Source organism: Rhyacophila brunnea, unplaced genomic scaffold, assembly GCF_057557595.1.
Source record: "Rhyacophila brunnea isolate RB1 unplaced genomic scaffold, BYU_Rbru_1.0 scaffold_9, whole genome shotgun sequence".
Taxonomy (NCBI): Eukaryota; Metazoa; Arthropoda; class Insecta; order Trichoptera; family Rhyacophilidae; genus Rhyacophila; species Rhyacophila brunnea.
Window position 1 is genome coordinate 37,836,463 of NW_028233361.1, and position 12,269 is coordinate 37,848,731.

General features: G+C 34.0%; 1 protein-coding gene and 1 long non-coding RNA gene across 9 annotated transcripts; both read left to right on the forward strand.

Annotated features, from left to right (window-relative positions):
- The first annotated feature begins 481 nt into the window (after nucleotides 1-481).
- LOC147063600 (uncharacterized) lies at nucleotides 482-2,971 on the forward strand. 7 transcript variants are annotated; one of them, XR_015072102.1, is made up of 3 exons: nucleotides 482-722; nucleotides 1,268-1,420; nucleotides 1,656-2,971. It is a non-coding gene; the product is annotated as an uncharacterized LOC147063600 (long non-coding RNA). The 7 variants fall into 7 exon arrangements; XR_015072100.1 differs by having other exon boundaries at nucleotides 484-643; nucleotides 1,268-1,531; XR_015072097.1 differs by lacking the exon at nucleotides 1,268-1,420 and adding an exon at nucleotides 1,103-1,214 and having other exon boundaries at nucleotides 502-643.
- Nucleotides 2,972-5,085: 2,114 nt separating this feature from the next.
- Nucleotides 5,086-11,910, forward strand: LOC147063601 (uncharacterized). Of its 2 annotated transcripts, XM_085960051.1 has the most exons (3): nucleotides 5,086-6,305; nucleotides 7,230-7,403; nucleotides 9,994-11,909. In XM_085960051.1, the coding sequence occupies exons 1-3, from the start codon at nucleotides 5,304-5,306 to the stop codon at nucleotides 10,117-10,119; spliced, it is 1,302 nt and encodes a 433-aa protein (XP_085816177.1). In that variant the 5' UTR covers nucleotides 5,086-5,303; the 3' UTR covers nucleotides 10,120-11,909. The 2 variants fall into 2 exon arrangements, with proteins under 2 accessions (XP_085816177.1, XP_085816178.1); XM_085960052.1 differs by lacking the exon at nucleotides 7,230-7,403 and having other exon boundaries at nucleotides 9,994-11,910.
- Nucleotides 11,911-12,269: the final 359 nt, after the last annotated feature.

Genomic DNA, 12,269 nt, shown 5'->3' on the forward strand with positions numbered 1-12,269 from the left:
CATCACGATTTAACTGTCAGATATACGTATATTATCTATGCTGTCAAAGTCGACTGTTTTACTCGTCAAATTAATTATATACTCGTTTCGTTGAACGTCTGTTGGCCAGTAGCAGAACGTAGAAAAATCTGAAGACTAAGCCTCCCCCAAACCAAAGCGAATATTCGCAGCGAATTCGCAACGCCCTCGCTATCGCTGTCGCTACCGCTTGGATTTGATGCGAATTTCGCGTTTGGCCCCACACCAAAGCGTCAGCGACGCAGCCATAGACTAAATAATTTTATTTACGCGCCAGATTTAAAATTGTAAATATTATTAATATTTTACGCCAATTATTCTATAATTTTTATGAATTGAATATAAAAAATACACGTACACTATAGCGCTTTCAGAATTGCTACAACTTTTACCCACTTTGCGTAAAGTGTATTTTAATTATCTGAAACAAGGTGGCAGCATTGGATGCAGCCATAGACTAAATACATATACGAATGTCAAAGTGACAGTTGTGTGTTGACAAAATGTACACGTCTTCTGAATGCTTATTACACGCTGAAGATATAATGAGATGGCGTGCGACAAATTACATCGACATTTAATATAACCTTACTTTATGACAGGGCAAGATTGCCATGGCTCATAGGTAAGATAGATTTACTCAGTTTCATAACTGCACATATTATAAATAAGCATTTACCATGAAGGGTTAACAGGATTTGAAGGTAATATGCTATTGAAATAACATGTCTCCGTTATTTGAATTGTAGGTTTTGACTATTTTGCGTTTCTACGCAGAGGGAGCGTACCAAAAACGGGTAGGCCAAGTCTTCTGCGCAATGAGCCAGACATCAGTAAGCAGATGCATAGGAAACGTGTCCGATGCTATAATAGCAGTGCTTAGTAATACTTACATACAGTCGCCATACAGCGCTGACAGTCTTTAGTGTTGTGTTGATACCCTCTGATCAATTTATACAATATTACAATGTACATGTCATGTAACTAGAGTAACTGCGCATAGACACAACAAGTAAATTACCTACTCAATAAGAATTTAACGGGAATATTATTTTGTGTCGGTAAAAATATTTTTTAATTTCAGACTTCAAGAAAGGGCAGGTTTCCCGAAAATCATTGGGTGCATTAACTGCACCCATGTGCGAATATACCCGTCATACTTGGAGACTTTCAAAAATGAGCGCAGAAAATTTTCTGTAAATGTGAAATTCGTAATAAATATCATAACATGACATTTATTTTTATGCAGGTATCTGACATGTCTGACATGGACATTCTGGCAGTGAGTGCCAGATTTCCTTTGAGTGTTTATGACCAATTCATATTTAGTGGATCGTTGGTAAAAACTGAAATGAAACATCTACAGAACGACAAGAATTGGGAATTTTGTTTTATTAGGGAAGTATGTTAAACTTTACTTTACTATGGCAGTACCAGTAACAAATATTTTTGTTTGGTTTATATTCATCCGTATTTTGTACAGGTACTTCAAAGGAATCAAAATTTTGCATAGGTATGAATATGATATTTAATGAAACAGTTTTTTAATTATTTAAATCCTGATTTCTAATATTTTTACAACTTTCAGTCGAAAACATATTCAAATTAACAGACTGTGTATATTGAAATCATTCTAGTGCCACCATAGGCCAGCCAGACTCACTACACGGCTGCCCGCTGTTTGACCAGGGATGTGATTGAGTGTTTTTGGATAATGGACCACACCAGATCGCATAGCTACAGCAACAAGTGCAAGACCAACCGTGGCTATACATACAGTATACATGTATATATTAAATATAATTTATGTATATTTATTTATGGCTTATACACTGAAACAAAATATGTCACTTAACTGTACTTGAATTTTTTGCAGGATCATTCAATAAAAAATACTTGGTTTAGGTTAAGAAAGTTTTAATAATCATTTTTGCACAGAATACAAGAAAAATATTTATATAATTATTAGAATTACAATGAGCTTTAAAAGTAACACGATATTGTAATAAAATGGACAAATATGAAAAAAAATAACAATAAATTGTATATAGATAGGTGACAGGGTTCAGATGATTCTGGCAGTGCAGGCGACTCATTTAGGTGTCAGTATTGTTACTTTCAAATGACAATAACACCGTTCCAATGTGATTCGGTCGTGCCAGAAGACTCTGTCCTTCCTCTATTTAGTAACCGGGCGTTTTACAACTTTAAATGAAAATTAAGTGGGTATATAGATAGTATATTTTTTCTAGTATAATATTATTTAATTAGGTGACTTTTTATTTCTTTATTACTTGAAATGGTGTTTATATGGTAGATGGATTATAATGGTTTTGAAATATAGTTATTTTTGTTAATGAGTCATTTACCTTGACAGCTGTTTCGGCACATAAACTCATTTTCGGAACATTCAACAATAATTTGTGATTATAAAAGAGCTACAGGTCACGTAGCAAATTAAATACGCTTAGTTAAATAATAAATACATACCAAATATTTTACAAAATACACCACATACATCCATCGAATATGGTATATAAAATACAGATTCAAGTATCAAATAATTCTTGGATAAATAGATGTTTATGTAAGTATATGTTTTTTTAAATACTTACATAATACTGTGTTGTATAACATTTAAATTTATATTTTTGATTTTGATTTACATACTTAAATGTACCTACATAAATTTGTAATGTACAGTAGGTACTTAATTACATTTTTAACATTAGGAAATTACCATTATTCGATTCTATCCACCCGCCATGTCTATAATCACCCCAACGCTGGATAGAAAGAGACATCACACAAAATTGGCTGTTTGATAATAAATGGTAGTTGAAAAATATTTTAGAGTATGATTATGTCCATAGAAACAGGTTTTAAGTCATTCATATTTGTCCGAATAATGTGTAGCAGAAAAATAGAAATTTTAAAAAGGGTCTATTCAGTATTCACCCCATTCTACGGCAAACATTATTCTTAATAAAAATAGGTACATCAATAGAGGAATCATAAAATGGACCTTGGCCCTCGCCCACGCCTTATTCATCCTTGTATATTATATTATCACACTTAATGTTTTGGAAAATTCATTAACATTGTGCACAAATGCCACTTTTGTTGATTGACACTTCACTTAGTTGATCTCTTTGTTCACGTGAAGTACAATAAAAGTATGTAGCAGCGAAGAACTAGAGACCGAAAATAGTAGAAGGAGCTAGAAGAGGCTTTCATCTAGCAGTGGAATGACCCCGACTGATGTTGATGATGAAATATTATTTTATTCCTGTTAATGCCGGGGATTTCATTTTTAATTTCTTCTGGTGCTTTGTACCTACGTTGAAAGGTTGAAGATCTTTGCTAAAATTAAATTCATCACAAAGCATTAGTATATCTCCAACATCATTCAGGTAGGTATCCATGATGATAATATAATATTATGTACTTAGAGGAGGTACCTGACCTTTATATTTACATGCACATAAAATTATTAATCTTATTGCCTAATGCAGACCAAGATATACCTACCTACATAATATTACATGAACAGAAGTTTAAGAACATCTCAATTAAGTTTAAAATGTTTGTAGGTAGGTATACAAATTAATGTGAAACAGAAAACATTGGTTATGTTAGGTAGGTACATGGAACATGTAGATATTATCTTGGTTCGCGGTCGGCACTGGGCAAAACCAGTTTATTAGCTCAATATACCTATACATAATGAAGGAAATATATACCTAGTAGGTATATAGGTACATAATATCGTTTTTGTGATTGAGGTCTCTTGAGATCAAAAAACAAACAACCTAGGTACCTATGTCCTACTGTAAATAACCCGATAGTAAGTAGTATGTAAGGTTTTTGGTCTAAAACCTTACAAAATACCACAATGACGACATGGAGTACCTACTTATCTACCTATATGTATATTATATCTTTAGCTACAATAGAAATGCTATGCTGCATAATGTTAGATGCAAAAAAATAATCTTAAAGACTACCTATCTAACCTAAAAAAATATTATCAACGAATATAAAATGGGTATTTACGTGACCGATACCGAATATGATTGAAGTAGGTATTGTAAATGATACCTAATTATAACATTATTGATATGACTGCTCGAAAGTCGAAACCAAAACGTCAAACGATCGCAATAAGTTAGAACTGTCAGTGCCCTAACAATCAAAGTTATAAAGTTTCTGTTATTAAAGGCTGTGCATGACGCAAATTAATAATATGTATTTTTTAAATATCGGGACCTTAGATTAAAGTTATTTATTTATAATAGCGTATTCATCCTGTCAAAAAACTTTACATACTTTGGTTAGACAAAGATAAAAGATATTATTATGACGACCTTCATACCATTTTCAACAATTTCCCTGCCAATTTCATCCCATATCTTATCTTTCTTTCTCATGTTTTGTAGTCACTGTCAGAGAAATTATAAAGGATTGGATATTTCCGGACCAACTCGATCAGCTGCTCAATGTCTTCGCCATTTTGATTTTACTAATTCCCTTGGCGAAATTGTCCGCCGCGAATAAATTCGCTGTCGACAGAGTTCCCGAAAATCGCAGCGAATATTCGCTGCAAATTCGCACTCAAGACGCAAGGCGGTCGCGCAAGCGTGCTCTGTCCCGTAAGCCAATACGAGCTTGATTGGCGAATAATTCGCTGCGAATATTCGCCGCGAATATTCGCTTTGGTGTGGGGGAGGCTTTATTGTCGTCGGACTTTTGGCTCGCCAATGGAGCGCTGGCATAAGGGTTCCGTGAGTCGACAATCAATCGATCTACTTTATGGGAAACCGGAAAATCGTGACTAGCAAAGAGGATGGGTGGTACATGTGACAGCCAACTATTTATAATATATGTTATTCTTATTATAGTAAGTAATTATTTTAATATAGTAATGATAATTTAATGTAATAAAAATAGAAAATACTTGGCTGGCGATAAACAACAAAACAAGATTATTCATTTTAATTTAATGAAAAGAAAGAAGACAACACAAAACGAATGTCAAAACCAACTGAAAAGTATATTAGTCTATGACCAACTGACAGCTGATCATCGAACCCGTTGTTGGTGAAATAATTTTGATTAGATTGTTGTTATTATTATTAATCCGAGTACAGCATCGAAAGTATAATATTATAAAAAATCACGATTTTTTATAAAACCATGCCAGGCGAAGAGTAGTTAGTTATTAATAATAAAATCATGTAAACACAATATCGATCGTGTTTTTTGACAGTTTGCAGAGAATTAAAATGTTTGACGATTTGGAAGATGAACAAGTGCTATCGCGGGTCAGAAGAGAATACGAAAACTTAGGTTACCCTGACGACATAAATGTAGTCGACGATAAAAATCCCTTCGTCCGAGATCAGCACGGATTTTTACGCGATTCGGAAAAATTCAATAAGTGGTCAGAGGACGGACCTCTCGATCACGGAGCCGCGGCCAGTTACGGCGAAGCGCTGAAGGCCATTGAGTACAAAACAAGCGAAGAGGCATTAACTGTCAACAACAACGTTCCGGCATTTTATACTTGCACACACTGTCAGCTAATCTTTAAGCATCCCAAGCGGTTTTTAATTCACTACAAGTGGCACAGCCATGGGAAACCGTATAATGTCGCCGATCTTGAGGCGCCGAGACGCAGACCTAAGAAATCTAAAACGCCAGAACCCGAAGACTGCGATGCGCCCGTGGAGATTGTTAAATCTGACACAAAAGACGTTGAGAAAAAAGAGGACGAAGAAGGGAATAATTCATTTGAATGTGATATTTGCAAGCAAGTTTATAGGACAAGAAAAAGCATGCAGAATCACAGAACACGTCTCCACTTTGCCAAACCTCGTCAGTGCCATATTTGTAATAAAACGTTTTTAAACGGTGGATATTTGCACACTCATATGCTGTCGCATAACGAAGATAACAAATTCATGTGCAGCCAGTGTCCGAAGACTTTCAAATTCATGCACAGTCTCCAGAGACACATGCCAACGCACTTAGAGGAGAAGAATTTCCCATGCCAGGCGTGCGATAAGTCTTTCGGTTCGGAACTGTTGTTAAAGATTCATTTCCGGACGCACATGAAACCTCTGCAAGGAAAGAGTCTGAAGTGTGGCTACTGTCCGAAGACTTTTTACCAGGGCTTCAGCCTTGTGGCTCACGAGAGGACGCATACAGGAGAGAAGCCATTCGAGTGCAGTATGTGCAAACAGCGTTATCCCACAAACTCTAGTCTGACGAGGCATCTCAAAGTGGTAAGTCATCCAACCAACCAAGTATATTTAATTATATTTTACGTTGACGTAAAACAGTGACATTGAATGAATATTTTTTTATATTAAATTTAAGTTATCATAATCTAAAACAATGTAAATTTATTTAAAAGTACTATTGAGACTATGCCCCCCCCATCAGGAGGCTTCGCAATATCGCACAGCAGTGGCGGAGGGTGGAAGTAGGCTGTTAATATCCGACATAAATAGTGTACACTAAACTTTATCATTAATACTAATAATACAGTTTTCATTGAACTAAGAATACAAATGGCAGATTGTGCTGGTTAGTTTTTAATATTCAATTAAACCCTTCCTAACCAAACCATGATAGTGGAAGTAGGTTATGGAGATCCGATAAAAATAGTGTTCACTTTTGTCAGTCATACATACTTAATGATTTTCATCACCATTAAGAGTACAAATTGCAGATGGTGTTGGTAAGTTTTTTAAAATTCATATTACCCCGCCTAACCAAACCATAATAGATAAAAATATTCTTCTATTTATAAAATATCTAAAACTACGTATGATTTAATGGCATAACTTTAGATATTTTATAGATAGATGAATATTTCTTGACTATTATCCATTACGCAGGTTTTAATCGAATTTTAAAAACTAACTAACACTATCTCCAATTTGTAGTCTTAAAATACGTATGACTGACAAAGATTAGTGTGCACTATTTATGTCAGATCTTAACAGCCTACCTCCAGCCTTCGCCACTGTGGCACAGAATGAAAATATATCGCATGAAATTGAGTAGATGTTTGAATTTTTTTATACGCAGAATACCTAGCAGCATACTTCCTAATCACTGCAGTATACTAATTGGAAATTTTGCCTTACCTTTGCACTTAGCTCATTTTTATCATCAGCTCTTCAATATTGTGTTGTTTCCAGTCGCACAGCCGCAATTTGCCGTATGAGTGCGAGTACTGCAATAAGACTTTCCACATCCGTTCGGCATGGGACTTCCACATCAAGCGAGCGCATCTCAAGGAAAGACCTTTCCATTGCACCCTCTGTGATCATAAGTTCATCTGTCGCTCTGAACTGCTCAAACATACCTCCAAGGTAATTGGCCAATTGAAGCTTTCCCATGCGCCCAACGCTTGATACCATGTTTTGCTCCATTAAATTGCACTGCGGATACGTTTATTGGTTGTCCTCAGGAAACGCTGCTACATTGGACCAATATTATGGAAAATTTTCAGATTTCAATTAATGCTATATTAGATCATTCTGCTATTGTCGAGTATTACCCCTGTTTCAGACGGGACACCGGTGTCGCGCTCGTATATAATATAGTAGGCCTTTGTATTCGAATAAAGGGGCCTTTGTATTGTGTTTATGAACGCCCCAGAACTAATGAGTCAATGCATAATTTCGCGTTATAAATTAGAACATAAAACTGGCTGCGGTAATAAAAACAAGTGTATCGGCGAGATCGATATCGGCTTGAGAATGTAGTGGCCGACGAAAAAGTGTACCGGACACACGTTGACTCATTAGCTCTGGGGCGTTCATAAACATAATACAAAGGCCTCCTTATTATATACGAGCGCGACACCGGTGTACCGTCGGAAACGGGGGTTAGACTGTCCATCGAACAGTGGAGGCTGTTAAGATCCGCCATAAATAGGGCACACTAAACTTTGTCAGTCATACGAATTTGTTTTCATTAAAATAAGACTACAATTTACAGATGGTGTTGGTTAGTTTTTAAAAATCAATTAAACCCTGCGAAAACCAAGCTATAATTATCATAGTCACAAAATACTCGTCTATCTATAAAATATCTAAAATTATGCAATTAAATCATACATAATTTTGTATATTTTATAGATAGAATAATATATTTTATCTATTATAGTTTGGTTTAGGCAGGGCTTAATGAATTTAAAAAAAATGAACCAACAATATGTGTAATATGTATTCTTAATCCAACGAAAAAGTATGAATGAAAAAGTGTGCACAATTTTATCGTATCGCCCAAAATATACTAAAACTATTATGTTTGGGTTTAGGTAGGGTTTAATTGATTTTTAAAAACTAACAAACACCATCTGTAAATTGTAGTCTTAGTTCAACGAAAACAAATACGTATGACCAACAAAGTTTAATGTGCGCAATTTATGGCAGATCTTAACAGCCTACCTCCACCCTACTGCCATCGAAAGATCTCCAAAAGTCAAAAACCAAGAATCATCAATTATTTTTCTTCGTATAAAGTACTTTTAATACCGTGAAAGAGCCAAATTGTTTGAATACATTTTTTCAAAGGTGGCGGGACGCGTTAGTTTATGAATTAAAATTTCAGATGCGACTTATAATATTATAAATAAATCAATACCGTATATGAACCATGCATATAATATACTACTTGTTGTAAACAAAACCACATATGAACCATATAGTGGAAGAAATATTTGAATTACGCCAAAGCAAGCCCAAATGGTATGTATGAAGGTTTTTTGTCTCTCCTGAACATCTTTAAAAGTGGGTTCATTCATCAAATTGCGCTTATACCGATAATTTTGATTTAATTTTCATGGTTAGATTTATGATGCTTTGGTGCAAAATGTAATGTATACTTCTCTCCGATAAATAATTAATACAGCTTAAGGGCCCTATGCGTAGTCATACTATTGTAAATAAATGGGGTTATGTGTTACAGTGGAACCCCGATTTACCGTTCTCGTATAAATCGTTTTCCCGTACGGATCGCTCATTTTTGAAAGTCCCGCCAAACACCCATAAGAACAATGTTAAATAATTCCACATTAACCGTTCCCCGATTTATCGTTGTCCTCGATTTATCGTCTAAATATTATGGTCCCATCACAAATATTATCCCGATTGACCGTTTTTGTTGAATATTTTTCATATCGATTTCGTAGAATTGTTTATGATACATATATACAGACCTTTCAGTCGCGTCACTTTATTTGCGCAGGTCGGTCGGCGTTCAGGCTTGCCTCGCATCTCTTATCAAGATTTTTTATAAAATGCCCTCCATGAAGAAAACTAGAACTCTAGCTGAAAAACTGAAAATAATTCAAGACGTCGAAAAAAATCCAGGAGAAAAACGATTTTTTTTTTAAAAAAGAAAAAATTTATATGTCCCGCATTTATCGTTTCCCGCTTTTATGGTTTTTTTTTCAGGGTCACTTGAAAACCGTAGAATCGGGGTTTCACTGTACATGGAATGTGAATGCATCTTTGTTAGTCAACAAATGTGAAATCTTCATTTTACAAAAGTTTTAGTAACTTAGCTTATATAAAATTACATATAAATTATGGATGATACTTTGCGGTTGAGTTCTTTCGCCTCTAATTTATCGATCTGTACTATAATTTGAAGTGCAGCTGTGGTGCTAGTGTCGCGATGTGAGTGTTAGTATTCCAAACTACTGCGTGAGTTGTAGTTGTTAGCCTCTACCTAATAAAATTAGCACGGCTCCTAGACACCCTATTATTTTTAACGTTTTATACCCCGAGGTACTTAATTCTTGGAATAAATCATAACATTTTTATCACTATTTTTAATGATTTCGGAGTGCTATGTTGGAGTAGATATGCAGGTGTTTAAATGTAGGTATGTAAGGTCAGTTTCCAATTCTTGGATGATGATAATAATTATTGTGTTTTAATGTTTGTGCAGCATCATCAGACGCCGGACGATTCCATGCTGGTGGGTCATCAGATGGACGAAGGAGCTCCGAGTGTCGTCAAGAGGAAGAGGCTGCGCCGGAAGAGAAAGAAAGATTACTCTGACGACAGTTCGTGACTATTGAGCAACCTTATCTCCGCACATCTCCCATCTCCAGCCGCGGAAACTAATTAAAACAGCTTGCGATCACCCGTAATCAATAATTTCATTACAATGTTTTTATTATTAATATTATTTAGCTAAAGACATTGAAGAAAACGTTCTTCTATAGAGTGGAGCCTAAGGAGCAAAAAAAGCCAGCGTCTTTATTCCATTGTACCCACCGTGAGTTGAATGTATCGCGCTCTTGGTTTTCACTTAACCATCAACTTAAATAATAAAAGTTTTAGCCAAATATGTCAATTCATGGTGTTTTGAGTAAGTTTTGGATGAAGCGCCATTGCATAATGTGTATTTAAGAAAACACAAAGTCTTCTCTCAGTTAGTTTCGGAAAAACGTAGATCGATCTACAAATGCATTAAGTAGTCAAATTAAAAGTCGCATTTCTGTTAAATAATGTTATTTCAATGTTATGTTTCTATGCGTGCACCCTATCGTACATAAAATAATATTATATGTTCTATGTGATGTATGAATTGATATAAACTTCAGTTTCAGCAGATGTCTATTTCCAAAAACTGGTGTCCACATATGGTCAAAACTGAATATTTAATACGTACATATTATATTATGTAATTTCACATCACTATAATTTACAGAACCCACTAAAACAGAAACCGATTTATTAAAATAATACAAATGATTAATGCAGATATGTTAAATTTTATTATGCTTATATTTAATTGTAATTAAAGGTTTTCCGGGTAATAAAAATATGCATACTGTTTTAACTTGAAAATACATTTCGATGGAAAAAACGTAAATAACATTAAATTTTTTTTTAATCCCAAACGTGAAATATTGTAAAACGAGGCTTCCTAAGTCAAAAAGCACCTGTATTGAATTGTGGATATTGGGTTTTGGAAATAGATGCCTCTTATATAGATATTAATATCATAACATGACTGTGTAGTTTGTATATATAGCAAAAACCAAATAACGTGTATTACTAAGAATTAACTCATATTATTATTGTTTTGTTAAACCATTATATTATTTATTAACTTTCCTCCAATACCGAGTATACTACTTTCAAGCAAAGATCGCTAGCCATTCATTCAACCCCTTTTGGAGGTGGTTATTAGCAGAATTACTCATAGGAATGTGTATACTGAAATCATTCTACAGTGGGTACGAAAATACCAATACAACTGCGAATCCCTTTTGCCACACATATGTTGCCACTGTAGAATGATTCCAGTAAATACATTTTTAGAGACCTTTTCGCAAATAAATATATTTTACACAATTTTGAATAAATGTCTAAGAAAAATAAAAAACATAGAGAAAATCTTGGACCGAGTGATATTGAACACACATTATACGCTTTCGTGATGACCGCTCCTAACAATAATCTACCAACCGACGTGTTCTTCTCGTAAATATTTACTAATAACTATATTATCTGAGGTATTTCAAATTCTATTAAGATATGGCTACCATTTTTGTGATTTCAATTAATATTATGAACATGGCTGATGTCAGGAGTAATAAATGTTGTTAGTTTGGACTACTTTCAGTATTGAATAAAAAATATTAATTTTCTTAAATATGGTATACCTAATATGACTAATTTTTTATAGTCAAAGTTACCTTAATAAATATTGAAATATATTATGTATGTGTGTTAAGTTTATATAGTACAAATTTGAATGTAAGTAGAATTGAATAAGATCTTTTAAAAATAACTTATGTATATTATTACCATATTTTGTGTATATCTATATGTAATAATATATTTTACAATCTTTACCATAATTTGTTTAATGTTTTACGATAATAAACTGCAATGAAATGTGAAGAAATATGTTGTTTCACTATTATATTGGCTTCACAAAATAATATGTGTGTTTAAATTTTACAAAGTATTTTTATCTGAATTTTTACATTATACATTAAAAAAAAATCCTATTTCATGTAGAGAGGTATCACACAAAGCTTTAGCATTATCCTGCACAACTACAAATACATTATTATACCGGGATAATTAGTATTCTGACACAACTGTTTGTCAATACATCAACAAGAAAAAGTTTTAATGAACCATTATACATTTATACTAATAAATTTATTAATCTGTCGACTTTTGCCGTTTAATACTTTCTGA

Excerpts from the sequence above, each read along its gene's own strand:
- LOC147063601 (XM_085960051.1), top strand. The coding sequence starts at position 5,304 with ATGTTTGACGATTTGGAAGATGAACAAGTGCTATCGCGGGTCAGAAGA. Across the intron at positions 6,306-7,229 it reads TGACGAGGCATCTCAAAGTG|TCGCACAGCCGCAATTTGCC; the intron begins GTAAGTCATCCA and ends TGTTGTTTCCAG. Across the intron at positions 7,404-9,993 it reads TGCTCAAACATACCTCCAAG|CATCATCAGACGCCGGACGA; the intron begins GTAATTGGCCAA and ends ATGTTTGTGCAG.